The sequence below is a fragment of the Martes martes genome, assembly GCF_963455335.1.
Source record: "Martes martes genome assembly, chromosome: 8".
In the NCBI taxonomy this organism is placed as follows: domain Eukaryota; kingdom Metazoa; phylum Chordata; class Mammalia; order Carnivora; family Mustelidae; genus Martes; species Martes martes.
In genome coordinates this window covers 152,541-167,718 of record NC_137895.1, presented here as the reverse complement: position 1 = coordinate 167,718, position 15,178 = coordinate 152,541, and the positions used below count along the sequence as shown (strand labels likewise).

The following is a 15,178-nucleotide window of genomic DNA, read 5'->3' as shown; positions in this document are numbered from 1 at the left end:
CTTTCAAGGGGATGGCAGACTGAAGGTGACTTCTCAGAGCAACAAGGCAATTCAGAAGAAGAGAGAAGAATGACACCTTTGAGTTGATGACGGCAACTAATTATCTGACCTAGAGTTCTATATCCAGTAAAAATATCTTTCAGGAGTTGGGTAAAATAAAGACATTCTTAGACAAATAGAGAGTTTATCTCCTAGAGCTCTCAAAAAGAAAATGCTAAAGTATATACTTCAGGGCCGCCTGTGGGAGGGGGGAGGTCAGGGTGTTAAGCGGCTGCCTTCAGCTCAGGTCATGGTTCCAGGGTCCCTGGATCAAGTCCTACATCTGTCTCCTTGCTCAGCAGGGAGCCAACTTCTCCCTCTCCCTGCTACTATCCCTGCTTGTGCTTGCTCTCCCGCCAAAAAAATAAAATAAAATAAAATAAAAATAAAGACCTCCCTTTAACATTAAAAAAGAATGTACTTCAGACAAAAGCAAAGTGGTATCACAGGAAGGTCTGAAATAGGAAAAATGAAGATATAGGAAGAGGTTAACATTTGGATGAATCTAAGTAAACAGTGTTTAAAGCAAAAAATAATAATGCCTTATGTGTCCTTAAAAGGAAAATTAAAATGCATAATAGAATTTAAATTGGGACAGGACTCAACCCAGTTAGAGTCTTCTAGGTTCTTTATATTGTTCAGGAAGAGCGTAGAAACAGCAATTCACTTCAGGCTTTGTTAAGTTTAATGGGGGTGTCATAAGTAGGAGGGTGCCTGAGATCAGATTCTTTTAAAAATAGTGGTGGGACAAAGGTTCAAGTACAAGTAGCTGATCTACTTGGGCTTGGGACTGCTTTGACCAGTAGGTATAGCAAAAGTGATGCCATGTGACTGTCAAAGCTATATCAGAAAAGCCATGCAGTTTCTGCCTGGCCCTCCTAGAATACTCATTCTGCAGGAAGCCAGCCATCTTGTAAGAAGTCCCACCACCCTGAGACTACCATGTGTAGATGCTGGTTGACAGCTCCAGCTGAGCTCTCCGTCAACAGTCACCGTCTGCTGCCAGCTTTGTGAGTGAGCCCTCTTGCACATCCAGGCTAGCTGATTTCTGACTGCAACCACACCACGCAAGAAGCCCCAGTCAAGGACTTTCGAATCCCGTATTTATGATGAGAAAACTGTAAGCAGAGTAAAATGATTGTCTTAATCCAATCAACTTTGTGGTAATCTTCTACATAGCAAAAGTAGTTGGAACAGGTTTCCTATTAGGTCAAGGAATTGTGGGTGTCATGGTGACACAGTAATAAAGCAAGAAAAACAGGAGGTGATGGTTAGAGAACTGGATGCTTAAAATCAAAATTGAGGAGGTGGAGAAGTTGTCGGTTATAACACCATTCCTAATAAGTATGTATGGCTTTTAAGCTTTTCATCATCACTATACATAGTTTCAGCCATTGGCATTTTACTTTTTTGTGTGACTTCTATGCTGAATAGAATAAAAGACAGGTTAGTATATACTTATTTATTTTCTTTCTTTTTAAAAAAAGGTTTATTTATTTATCTGACAGAGAGTGCACGCACACATGAGTGAGAGGCAGAGGGAGAGAGAGAGAAAAACTCAAGCAGACTCTGTGCTGAGCCTGACATGGGGCTCCATCTCCATAACCCTGAGGTCCATGACCTGAGCTGAAACCAAGACTCAGATGTTCAACTGCCTGCGCTCCCCCAACACCCCACGTTTACTTATATTCTGATATATGAGAAAATAGTCAGAAAATGTCCTCTGACTGTTTAGAATTGATCTGTGACTGGGATTGCTGAAATGGAAGCTCTGTTGCTATTTCGGTTTTCCCATATAAGTCCAGTCAGGTTTGTGTTTTGTACTAGCTGCCCATGCCATTAGTGGACTTTAGAGAAAACCAAATTACTAAAGTGCTGGAGTTGTTTACGGGAAGGAAAAGAAGTCTGGAAGGACCGTGGCAATAGGTGACAAGGAAGTCAAGAGGAAAACCAATAATAGTGCAAGGGGCCCACAAGCTGAGGGAAGGGAGAACTTCAAGGGAGGGCTGGTCAGGTCCCTGGGGGCCTTTCATCCATACAAATATGCTATGAGAATCACATGAGGTAACACATGTAAAACTGATGAAATGTGGGACATATAAGGATCACAAACCCCTTCCAGAGATTGTGCCTTTTCATCAGTGTATCCCTGAGTTGAGAAGAGCAGAGTCCTGAGAGCTTGGGAGCAAATGGGTCCTAGCGCGAGGATCATGGGGAGGAGGAACATTGAATGACCATGATGAGGAGCTAAAGCCCATGCCTGGAGCTTTACATGTATTATCTCATGTGATCCTCATAGCATCAGTGTACAGTTGAAGAAACTGGGGTCCATAGGATTGAGTAAATTTCCTGTGTTCAGAAAATCGATCACAAGATAAAGATTGGTACCACAATCTCTCAGACCCTAAGGCTTATGACCTTCCATTTGTATTCTGGGGACAGACAGAAGGCTTCACGGGTAAAACTGGGCATGGAAACCCTGACCTCATGACATTTATACTCCTGGAATCTGGAGGCAAATAATTTGGTAAGTGGGAGGAAACGAAGGGAAGAGTCTTGAAGAGGGTTGTGGGAAGGATAACTTGAGGTGGGATTTAGAAATATAAAGCTCCACTCAAAGTTGGTGCAATTCCAGGCAGAGGTAAATCCTGACACTTTTTATGGGAGAGGTCACTCGAATTGAAACAGTCAAAGACTGTTGGCTGGTCAGAAGTCAAGGAATTGACTTACCAGGGTGTTGGATGGGTCATTTATGTGGATGTTCAAGTTAGCCAGTGTGACAACAAGACAGGATTGAAAGGAAATCTGGGAAGTGGGGGTAGAAACTCTTTGTGAATTCTAGAGAGTGATCTGGATTTTTGTGGGGGACTTTTTAGTATGGGGAGGAGTCAGGGAGTTTTTAGTATGTCCAGAGTCCCTGAAACTCAGAAATGGGGAATGTTCTTAGTGCTCCTAAAATTGAAAAGACAGCATGTTGACAAGGATTTAATGCTCCAGACCTGGTAAAGTCCATAAGTCCTCTCATTCATTTGTTTCTTCATTCACATTCTTCATTCACAGCACCTGCTGTGTTCTAGGATCCAACTGGCTTGGAGGTACAAAGAGAGTTAAGATAGTGTATCTGCTATCTTGCAGCTCTCATTCATTAGAGAGGATAACATAAACTATTAAGTACCATTCTTAGAAAAATACCATAATTGAGACAACATGTAAACTGTGGTTAGGGCACAAAATAGGGCACAAGCTGACCTTGGCTATAGCCCTTCTATCTCAAAGAAAAGAATGATGTTGTCCTTCCCAACATGCATGAGCTCCTTCTGCCTTGTGGTTTCCAGGCATTAATCGAGTGCTTCATCTTTCACACAGAAATGATTTTCCACAGAAGTAGGAAATGTCAGGGCACATAATTTCCATTGGGGGTTGGTTTAAAAATAGTTTCATTGCACTCCTGTTGAAAATCCACCCTCCTTTAGCCAAATCTTCTCCACAACGTCCCCCTAACCTGCCCTTCCAATCCAACTTTATCAACTGTACTCACAACACTCATCTGCCCTCCCCCACCCCAGTGCCTGCTGACCCTGATCTAATCTAACTCCTCCAGCTGGATTTCAACCATCGCTCTCCCCACGCAGCTCCATATCAAGTCAGAAAGTCAGAATATGTCAGTCTCCTGAACAGTGCCAATCACATAGTTGGTGCTCAAGAAACAGTTTTTCCAATTGAATGAACATAGCCGCAGGGTTATCACCCAATGCCCATCAGTACCTTTGTCCAGCCTGCGTAGTCTGTACTGTGTACTGAAAGTTCAGTTTTAGCCCCAATCAGCAACCTCTGTGTGATCAACTTGGAATCCAGCCGGATCAGCATGCCCTGGTCAGATGTCTCTGTCCAGCACGGATCAGCACCCTCCGGGAGAACAGCTCCTTCAGCTCCGATCAGCACGTTTTAGGGAGACGTCTCCGTCGGCCCAATCAGCACCCAGAGGCGGACAGCTCCCAGCCCAGCCTCGGTCTGGATCCCCCCCAGGCCCAGGCTTGGGACCCCAACTCTTGAGATTCCTCGGGACGCCAGCGCAGCTCCGGGCCGCGCCCGCCCTTCCACGAACCCCTCCCCCCGCCCCCCAGCGAACCAGGGGTCAGTGGACCCGGACCGCGGCCGTCCTCCGACGTCCCCCCGCAACTTTCTCACCGAAGGCTCTCCCTCTCTGCCCGCCCCCCCGCCCCGCAGACCCTCCTGTCCACGAACTGATCTCCCCCGACCCCGCCGCCAATCCGCTTCTCACCTCCCCCACCCCCCGAAAAAACCAAAGCCGATCGTTCCCGAACCAGAGCCTCTCCGTCAAACCATCTTCTCTCCTCCAACCAGCTTCCCCGCCAGCCCCCTCTCTCCCTCCCCTGTCCCCTCCCTCCGCTCCCGGATCCTCCCTCTCCTCTCCCCTCCCCCTGCGGCGCGGCCGCTCGCCTGCCGCGGTGTCCTGGCAGGGTGTCGAGGTGTGTCGGCGGGCGGGGTGTCGCAGGGCGTGTCACGAGGTGACTCGGGGAGGGCTGAAGACCGAGGGAGGGAGCGACGAAGGGCGTGCGGGGCCGTCGCTCCGCGCACCCCTCCCCCCGCCGCAGTCGGCAGGCCTTTCCCCGGAGAAGATGGCGGATCGGGCGGAGATGTTTTCTCTTTCCACCTTTCATTCGCTGTCGCCGCCAGGCTGCAGGTACGCACTCTGGCGCCCCGGGCTTTGGCAGGCCCTTATCTTCCCGCAACCCCCTCCCCGGCCCAGTCCCCAGCCTCCTCCGACCCAGCCCTGCCACCCCACCCCCATCGCCTTTGGGGACCCAAGCCCCAGTCCCCTCTCTGTTCCCAAGGCCTCTGACTCCTGCTCCCCATCCTCCTTCCCTGCAGGGTCACTATTTTTGTCCTACCCTCATCCCCCTTTTCCAGCCCTAATGACCGCCCTCCCCCCATATCCCGCTGGGATCCAGTGCCGCACCCAGCCTGGGCAACTGACCCCTCAAGGGTGGAGGACCTGGGCTGAGCCTCTGACCCGGCAGCCTGTCTGGGCAGGACACTGAGCCACCTTCTGAGCTTGGCAGTGTCCTTTTGGCCTTGTTGGGCCTGTCTTCGGTAAAGGCCTGTCTTGGCCTGTAGGGCTCAGGGAGGGAGAGGGTTGAAATCAAGCCTGGAGCCCTTGGGGGAAGGGACTGAGGTGGGGAGAGGATTGGATCCCTGGGTGTAGACCTGCCTTGGGCAGGAGCGGGGAGACAAAGTGGTTCCCAGAGCAGGCCTACCTGCCCCCCCCACCCCAGCCGCTGCTGCAGCTTCAGCTCCCCCTCCCCCAACTCTGCTCAGCCTGACTCCCCTGAGGCTGAAGCTGTGACCCAGGGGGGCAGGGAGCAGGGAGGAGAGGCTGCTGGCTCTCCGAGAGAGAGGAGGGGCGGGAGGAGGGTTGAGGGGACAAGAGGCTCCTCTGGGCTGGTCATGGCTCAGATTGTGGGGGGGATCTGTTGAAGAGCACAGCTTGGGGCTCAAGGTGATGGCAGTATGCGGCTCTGGGAGTTGGGTTTTCTGGAGACCATGGGGCCTAGCAGCTAGGGGTCCCTCCTTAGGGCCAGCATCCAGGCAGGGAGGGAGTCCAGAGTTTATGGCTCTCTAGGGAGCCCTGTCCTTGCTCTCTGACCCTGGTCTCCTCTCCCAGGCCTCCCCAGGACATAAGCCTGGAAGAATTTGATGATGAGGACCTGTCTGAGATCACCGATGACTGTGGCCTGGGCCTCAGCTATGATTCCGACCACTGCGAGAAGGTGGGGAAGGGGCTGGGGGGACTGGAAGCCTTTCGAGGGAGAGCCTCACTCTGGCTCTGTTTACTGTTCACTTGGAGTTTTCGTGTGGGTCTGAGCTCAGCCTTGAAATAAGAAACCCTCTGATTGTCCCCTCCCTGTGGGCCTCCTGGCTCAGGGTCTTCCTTGATATCAAACCTTTCTTTTTTCAGAGTGTACACCCTCCACAGAGGGCTGTCCTCAGCATTCCTCGCCTGGCCCCTGTCACTGGGCTAGCTTGGGGGAGGGAAGGTATGCCTTCAGTCCTCAGACCACTTTTTAGGAAGACCCCGCCCCTTTCTGCTGCCATCTCAGCTGTCTTCTTCCCAGCCCTGTCCCCACCTCATGCCTCCTCTGCCTTATGTCTCCACCCCGGTATCTTTTCTTTCCCCATCTCCTGCTTCTTCTCCACTCCCTCTCTGTCTCTCCATGTTTGTGTTTTCATTCATTCAAGAACATTTCTGAGGAACTGCCATGTGGCACGTGCTGGGGGATTCCGGGTGTGTGGAAGAAGAATGGGACGAGTGCTGCCCTTTTCCTTGGGAGCTTGTAACTTAGTAGGGGAGAAAGACATGCCAGAGGCAATGGCTGGCTGGCTGAATATCAAGGACTGAGTTCCAGTGAATGGGAGGACAGTAGGGGCAATGAAAGGGGAGGGAACCCAACAGACCCTGAGGCCTTCCAGGAGACTTTCCAAGGGAAATGGCACACAACCTTGCCCTTAGGGAAGACTGGATGGGCAGATAAGGGACGTAGGGAATGGAGGAGAGGATTTGCTGGCAAAGTGATTAAGTGTGTCAAAGGCCCTGAGGTTGGTGCAAGCTTGGTGAATCCTGGGTTGTCTCCATGCATTCCAATGAACATCTGTAGGCTAAGTCCTGTTCTCAAGGTGGGATACGTGGGTACACAATATGGACATGGGCCTGTCTGGTGGAGCTTGCAGCCTGGGGGGGGGGGGCTGCGCACAGCAGAATACAGTGATTGTGAATTGGGTTAAAATGCCCTGAAGGAAGGAGTGCTGGTGTCAAATGTGATGGGCTTTGGAGATAACATGAGGATGGCATGTGGATTGAGGCTACCCTGAGAATATCTGTCCCTTAAGCTTAGGAGTTTGAGCTCTTACCAAGAACTGGAGTGATCTTTTTGTATCTTAAGCGGATTTTTTAAAAAAGATTTTTTTGTTTATTCATCTGAGAGAGTCAGCAAGTGAGAGCATGAGCAGGGGGGAGGGGCAGAGGGAGCGGGAGAAGCAGACCCCCCCATGAGCTGAAAGCCTGGGACAGACGCATGGATCATGACCCCTGACCCTAACTGACTGAACCACCCAGGTGCCCCCTAAGCAGATTTTTAAAAAAAAGGGCTCAGTTGGTGGGGAGCAGAGTGAACTGGAGCCTTCTCTCCCTTAATTCATAGCTTCTGCTTTCCCTGTCCTGGGATTTGGAACCCCAAGTCCCTGTTGAGCTCTGGCCCAGCTCTGCCTGTCCCTCCTTCTTGCAGGACAGTCTCTCCCTAGGACGCTCGGAGCAGCCGCACCCCATCTGCTCCTTCCAGGATGATTTCCAGGAGTTTGAGATGATCGATGACAATGAAGAGGAGGAGGACGAAGAGGAGGAGGATGAGGAGGAGGATGAGGAGGAGGAAGAGGAGGAGGAAGGTGAAGGGGAGGGCACGGAGGCAGGAGGCCCTGTGTCGGAGGCCCCTGCCCCAGAGACCCTGATCCCTTCCCCCTCCGTGGATGAACCCCACAAGAACCGGCCCACCACTCTCCATCTGACTACGCTGGGAGCTCAGGTGAGCATCCAGACCCACCCGCAACATCCTGGAGTTAACCTGGGTTTTTAGCATCTGGGACTCTGCTCCCCATGGCAGCCTGTCCTACCCCTGAAAGCTGGAGACCCCCCACCAGCGCTGCTTTCTTACTGCTCCCCCCCACCCCCCGCCCCCAGGACTCCCTGAACAACAATGGAGGCTTTGCCCCAGCGCCTCCAGCTTCCTGGCAGGAGACAGTGCTGCGCTCGCCTCCCCAGGAGCCCCTCAGAGGTGAGCAGAGTGGTGGCTCTGGTGGTGGGGTCACGGGAGGCAAGGGGAAGAGGAAGGGGGCCGAGTGGGCTCGCTGACACATAACCCCTGCTCTGCAGAGTCACCCGCGTCCCGCCAGCCCACAGACGCGAGCCCGTGCGGGGCGCAGTCTCCCGTGCGCCCGGGTTGCGATTGTGAAGGGAACCGACCGGCCGCGGGTGCCCCTGCGCCCTGTGGAGCCTCGCCCTCCTCGGATCCTGGCATCGAGGCCGACCTGGGAAGCCGCTCCAGCGGGGGCCGAGGCGGCCGGCGCAGCAGCCAGGAGCTGTCCTCGCCGGGCTCCGACTCGGAGGACGCGGGGGGCGCGCGCCTGGGGCGCATGATTTCGTCCATCTCGGAGACGGAGCTGGAGCTGAGCAGCGACGGCGGCAGCAGCAGCAGCGGCCGCTCCTCGCACCTCACCAACTCCATCGAGGAGGCCTCATCGCCTGCCTCCGAGCCGGAGCCCGAGCCCGAGGCCCCCTGTGAGCCCCCGCGTCGCCCCGCCTTCCTGCCCGTGGGCCCCGACGACACCAACAGCGAGTACGAGTCAGGGTCCGAGTCTGAGCCCGACCTCAGCGAGGACGCCGACTCGCCCTGGCTGCTCAGCAACCTCGTGAGCCGCATGATCTCCGAGGGCTCCTCGCCCATCCGCTGCCCCGGCCAGTGCCTGTCTCCCGCGTCCCGTCCTTCCGGGGAGCCCGCGTCGCCCGCGGACGGCGCCACCGAGGGCCCGGAGGCGCCTGCAGGGCGGGGCGGCGTGGAGCTGGTGGACATGGAGACGCTGTGCGGGCCGCCGCCCCCGGCGCCCTCCGCCCCTCGGCCCGGCCCCGCCCAGCCCGGGCCCTGCCTCTTCCTCAGCAACCCCACGCGCGACACCATCACGCCGCTGTGGGCCGCCGCGGGCCGCAGCGCCCGGCCGGGCCGCTCCTGTTCGGCCGCCTGCTCCGAGGAGGACGATGAGGATGAAGAGGACGAGATTGACGCCGATGACAAGGTGGGCCTCCCTGGCGGCAGGGGCGTGGGCCCCGCGGCGCCGCTGGACGCCTCGCTGGTGTACGACGCGGTCAAGTACACGCTGGTGGTGGACGAGCACACGCAGCTGGAGCTGGTCAGCCTGCGGCGCTGCGCGGGCCTGGGGGACGACGGCTCGGAGGACAGCGGTGGCGAGGCCAGCGAGGAAGAGGCGGCGGCCGCACTGCTGGGTGGTGGTCAGGGCCCGGAGGATGCCTCTCCGGACAGCCCTGACCTCACCTTCTCTAAGAAGTTCCTCAACGTCTTTGTCAACAGCACATCTCGTTCTTCCAGTGAGTGGGAGGTGGGGCAAGGGGGATGGTCCCCAGCGCCCCCGGGGCAGCCTGAGGGTCCGAGGGTGGTCAGGGCTAGGCGCTGCGCTCTGACCCAGGACGTGTGCCTGCCGCGGTCCCCAGGCCCCAGGCGGGGTGGGCAGCGGAATGGGGAGGGCTCTTTTGCCTGCCGCCCTTGATGGGCGGGGTCTCCCTCCCTCTGGGACTTGGGACAGCCTACACCAGACTGCTGAGGGGTGCATCGGGAGGAACTCAGCTCGGCCTTCCAGTATTTTCCTTCTCCTGCCTCCTGAGTGTCCGTCTCTCCCTGTGTCTGTGTCTCAGGCACGGAGTCCTTCGGTCTTTTCTCCTGCTTGGTCAATGGGGAGGAGAAAGAGCAAACCCACCGGGCTGTCTTCAGGTACAGCCTTTTCCCTGCTTGCTGTCAGTGATCCCCGGCCTCGGTCCACAGACACTGTGGGACTGGGGTGGGCACCACCCACTGGGTCTCCCCCCTCCCCCCTGGTGACCTCCCACCTCCCACCGGACCTCAGATTCATCCCTCGCCATCCGGACGAGCTGGAGCTGGATGTGGACGACCCAGTGCTGGTGGAGGCTGAGGAGGACGACTTCTGGTTCCGCGGTTTCAACATGCGCACAGGGGAGCGTGGGGTCTTCCCTGCCTTCTACGCCCATGCGGTGCCTGGCCCTGCCAAGGACCTGCTAGGTGAGGGCCCCTCCCCAAGGGGTAGCTCGTCACCCGGGCTTCGCTGCCCCCTCCGCCTGCTCCGGGCCCCTGGTGACGCCCCCCTCCCCCCAGGGAGCAAGCGGAGCCCCTGCTGGGTGGAGCGCTTCGACGTGCAGTTCCTGGGCTCTGTAGAGGTGCCCTGTCACCAGGGCAACGGCATCCTGTGTGCAGCCATGCAGAAGGTCAGTCTGGGGTCAGCGGCCCCCCTCGACCCCATGGGCTAGCCCAGCCTCTGGAGGCACCGGGCCTCTGGCCACAGAGGGTTCCGACGGTGCCTTGGGAGCCTCGGGCAGGGGTCCCAGCTCTGACTCGGGCACACAGGCCTGGAGCAGAACTTGGCGGGGCTCTCCCTCCCTCGAACCCTCAGCGGAGCTCGGCGTGCTCTGCCCGCTGCTCTAGTCCCAGCCCTGCAGTAGGGCCCCCTCCTTCCCCCCAGCTCCACCTTTCCTGCAGTCCATCTTCCTTTTGTCTGTAAATCAAGACCGACTCTCACACATCCTTCCTGGGAGTCGTTTGCTCACGGGTTCGTTCACTCGGTAGACGATTAGTGAGCCTGCCCGTCTGCTGGTCTTGTGGTTGAGTGGGGAAGCCGCAGAGGAACAGGACGGCTCTGTGGCTGAGCGCTCCCATCCAGCCCCAGGGATGGGCGCCGAGGAGGCCAGGGCTGGGGGGCCGTGGTCATGTCTGGAGGAGCAGAAGGGAGTGGCAGGCTTAGTGCAAACAGGTGGCGAGCTGGGCCTGGGCCTGAGGAGTGGCTGAGACCACCGGCTCCCATCTTCTAGGGTTAGTGCCTAGAGTCTTCATCCATCATGTGAAATGTTGCCCCAAGGGGAGAGAAAGACACCCTTGTAGGGCCCTGAGACCCTCTGTCCCCCAACTTCTTCCCAGATTGCTACTGCCCGGAAGCTGACCGTCCACCTGCGTCCTCCTGCCTCCTGTGACCTCGAGATTTCCCTTCGGGGGGTGAAGCTGAGTCTGAGCGGAGGCCCTGAGGTGGGAGTGCAGGGGCCTGAGGCCTGGGGGCGGCTGGGCGTGGGTTAAGGTGGAGGGGCCGCTGGAGGGGTGTCCGGCAGGGGCCCCAGGCCCCGCGGCTCACTCGGCGTGCTCGGCCGTCTCTGCTCCAGTTCCAGCACTGCAGTCACTTCTTCCAGATGAAGAACATCTCCTTCTGTGGCTGCCATCCCCGCAACAGCTGGTGAGGGCCTCAGCCCCCGAGTCCCCACAGGCCCTGAGGGTTGCCTGGATACAAGCCCCCTCCCCCACGCTGACTGCCCCACCTGCACCCACACGGCACCCAGTCTGCCCTGGGCGCAGGAGACTGGGCTCGGGCAAGCTCTCATCTGGTCTGGGTGGGGAAACAGAGACACAGCCAAGTTCGTGCTCGAAGCACCTACTGGGGTCTGGCAGATGTCTGCGTGGGGCTCCAGTGAGCAGACCTGTAGGGAGTGGGGTGAGTTCTCCTGGGGCTCAGGAGGGGACTGAGGTCTGCTCCGCAACCCTTGGAAGATAAGTCACGGGGTGGGTCTTGGCAGGGAGCCAGCTGAGCTAAGGCTGTGGGTGAGGGGCGCTAGGTGTCTTGGGGGGCAGCTAGGATGAGGCTGGAGGGACACTAGGAGTACCTGGGGCTCGTCAAAGAGCTTGTGCTCAATCCCGTTTGCAGTGGTGTCATGGTGTGACTCAATTGGCCAAGCTGGTCCTGGCTGCCATGCGGACGGATGGCCCTGAGTGTTACTGCAAGAGGCTAGGTGCTGCCGAGGCTGTGCAGGGGTGGGGGCAGTGCCCCAGTGTGCTGGGGGCACTTAGGAGGTGGGACAGGCAGGCCTGAGGCTGATGGGATGTAGAGGCTGGCCTGGAGGGAGAACCAAGGGTGATGTGCCTCCTGGGTGATGGGCAGAGAGTGACCCTTACACCTGGAGAAGGAGCGTGGAGTGAGTAGGCCCGACGTGCTGGGCATGTGGCATTCAGGCGCAGACGCTGTGCCATTAGACCGGCTGTCTGGAGTGGGAGGGAGACGCGGAGGGAAGAGAATCAGCTGGGAGCAGGTGGGTTACTGTGGTGGAGGCGAACGAGACAGGCAGAGTGAGAAGGGACAGGAGGGAGGGGAGTGAGAGGACCAGAGCGGTAACCGGCTTGGGGGGGTGCACAGGCTTCCTGCCCAGCCCGACTCCTGCCCGCTCTTCCCGGTGTCCTCCATGAAGGAAACAGGATGTCATCAGAAAGAAAGGGCCAACCAGAGGCTCGAAAAGACTTGGTGGGCTACTGGGGGAAGCCGGTCATCAAGGGCAGGTTAGGCATAGGAGGGACATGGGGGCTGGAGCTGAGGCTTGTCACGGATCTGCGGTCCAGCACGTGTATCACTTGGACACTTCTGTGATAACGAGGGTGGTGAGAAGGGCTGTGTCTGCTGCCTGGGGCATGGGGTCAAGCCTCAGCAGGGTCAGAGCCAGTTTGAGGCTGCAGACCGAACAGGGCAGCTCTGGTACGGCGAGGACTGGTCTGCATGAGGCCCGGACAGGCAGTGGGCTGAGAACGGCTCTGGCAGGAGGGGAGACAACAGAGAATCAGGCCTGGATGCTTGAACACGGACCCGAGTGCAAGCCCATGAGAGAAAGGTGGTCAGATCAGTGGATCAGGATGGAGGGGAGGCCGTGGGGGGAGCGGACGGGACCAAGGAACGACTGTCCTGGCCCAGACCTTCCTAGTATTTGTCATTTCAGAACTCAGCCCGGTCTCTCACATAAGGAGGTGCTAACGAAATAGTGTTGGGTGAACCCTTAACGTCTCTCCTCGTGAAGCAGGCAGCGATGAGGGTTGTGCTGGACTTGGGGGACTTGGATGAGGGTGGAGTATGTGGCCTGTAAGGTCCCAGACCTGCCGTGTGTCCTTGGGCAAGTTTCTGACCATCTCTGGGCTTCAGCTCTGTCCTCTAGAGACAGTAGACCAGGGCACCTACCTCACAGGGCTGTTGGGAGGGGTATGTGGGTTAGTAGTACTAATAGTAGTAGTACCAGTAGTCATAGTACTAGTAGTACTAGTAGTTGTGCCTGGGGCTTGGTAGGTGACGTCTGAGTGTTGGTGACCGTAGGTGTGATTCTTTGACCACGGCGTTTGAGACAAGGCTGTCATAAATACCCGAGCATGGCGTCTTGGCAGGGTCACTGCCATGTGGATTCCCCTGCTGTGGAACCACAGACCCCAGTCCGGTCTGCTGTGGACTGGATCGGCCACCGTCGGGGGGTCTCGGGTGTCCTGCAGCGCGGCTCCAACAGGCCCTCCCTCCAGACCAGGTTTTGTTAATGTCTTAGACGAGCAGGACGGGGCAGACTCAGGAGAGGGCTGAATGAGACCGAGCTGGGGAGGTGACCCCAGGTCATGACTGAGCCAGGGTGGGAACTTTTTCTCCACGAAGAGGGTTTAGCAGATTGGGGCCAATGCCCAGCCCCGGCTCAGAGCTCAGATAATCGCTGTAGAGGTGGCGGGAGCAGCAGTGGGGCTGGGCTTGGGTGACTCGTGCCCGGAAGGCAGGAAGGAGGCCCCGCCCTGTGGCCTAGGGGCAGGCTCCGGGTGGGGGGCCCTCCCTGTCCCAGAGAAATTCACACAGGTCACTCACCCCTCATAGGTGCCTCGCGCCGTGCTTAGAGTGGACCCCAAAAAGGCGCCTTGAGATCTTTAATCTGTGGGACTCACACCTTTTCCCATCCCCTCCTCTGTCCCCGAGCCCTCTGGTCCTAACTCTTGTCTCTGGGTCCCCGGGGACCGGGGGGGGGGGGACCCGGAGGTGTGGGTTAGTGCTCTGACGCCCCCCCCCCCCGCTCCACACCACCCCCCCGCAGCTATTTTGGCTTCATCACCAAACACCCTCTGCTGAGCCGCTTTGCCTGCCACGTCTTCGTCTCCCAGGAATCCATGAGGCCCGTGGCCCAGAGCGTGGGGTAAGTGGGGTGGGGAGTGCCCGGGGGGGGAGCTCAGGGCTGGGAAGATGGGCAGGGAGGTGAGGCCTGGGGAGCAGACCGGGGTAGGGAGGAGAGAGTGGGTGGGAGGGAGGGGGAGGACAGATGAGAAGAGGTAGAGGCGGAGAGTCAGGAGTGGGTGGCAAGCACGTTTGAAGGCTTGGGGCGGGGGGGGGGGGGGTCTTGTCCTGGGAGTGACACGGTTCCTGTGCTTGTGCTCAGCGGGCCCCAAGGGCTGAGGAGCGGGGTCTGGGGATGACGGGCACGCCCCGGTGGGTGAGGAGGCAGGGCTGCGGGCGTGAGGCAGGGTCGGCGCGGGCGGCCCGAATGGCTGGTAGACCCTCTCCCCGCCCCCCAGCCGCGCCTTCCTGGAGTACTACCAGCAGCACCTGGAGTACGCCTGCCCCACAGAGGACATCTACCTGGAGTAGCCGCCCGCCGCCCTCCTGCTGCAGGGGCCGCCGGGGCTGGGCGCCTCTCCAGAAGCCGCCGCGGCTTTGGCAAGAACTGGATTGGGGGCACGTGGGAACTGATGTCGGGGAGTTTCCTCCGTGCTCCCCAGGGGCCGCGGGAGAGAGGAGTCCTCTCCACTTTCCCTCCGATCCGTTCTTTCTCTCTGTGTCACCCTCTTCCGCCCCTTGATCTCCTATCTCCTTGTTTCTGTCTCTGCCCCTCTCTGTGCCTGCAAACCCTCGCCCTCTGCTCTTTACTTGGGGTCAGAACTGGGAGGGTCGTAGAGGAAGGCGAGACTCTAGGTGACTGGTGGCACCAGGCTCCCAGGCCATCCCCTCCTGCCCCTCCCCTGTGATTTATAAAGGAATTTTAATTTTTATAGTGAATCTCAAAGGATTACCCCATCCTTGACCACAGGGACAAAGAGAGGGACGCCCCCATACTGCCCCACATGCAGCTCGGGGGAAGCAGGGAAGGGCTCCCCAGAAGAGCCCTGGGCGAGATCAGAGGTAGCTCTGGATGCTAACCCCGAGCCCGCAGATGCTAGGAGGGGGTGCGCGCCCCGGCCCTGGCCACACCAGCGTCCGCTTTGCCGCTGCAAACACTCCCTGCAGTCTAGCGCCTCAATAAACTCTGCTTGGTGTGACACTGGCTGTTTCTGGGGGGGGGCCCAGCTCGGGGGCTGGGGGGTCCAGGAGCTGCCCGTGCCTGTGTTGGAACCGTGAGAAGATTCAGCCCTGTGGTGCTCTCCGAGGTCATGCCACAGGCTCCCTGGGGGTTGTCCCAAGATGTACTTGATCTGCGTGCATCTCAGCAGGGGCACTGAGGCCAGAGAGG

At 57.9% G+C, this 15,178-nt stretch overlaps 1 protein-coding gene across 1 annotated transcript; it reads left to right on the top strand.

Moving 5' to 3' along the window:
- Positions 1-4,679: 4,679 nt before the first annotated feature.
- MAPK8IP2 (mitogen-activated protein kinase 8 interacting protein 2) lies at positions 4,680-14,319 on the top strand (the record flags this gene model as incomplete). The annotated part of the gene is made up of 12 exons (XM_080811360.1): positions 4,680-4,744; positions 5,726-5,831; positions 7,344-7,637; positions 7,793-7,886; positions 7,985-9,211; positions 9,536-9,611; positions 9,745-9,917; positions 10,011-10,120; positions 10,827-10,931; positions 11,063-11,133; positions 13,772-13,870; positions 14,247-14,319. 12 exons carry the CDS (start codon positions 4,680-4,682, stop codon positions 14,317-14,319), a joined length of 2,493 nt encoding a protein of 830 aa, XP_080667486.1.
- Between the last annotated feature and the right edge of the window lie 859 nt (positions 14,320-15,178).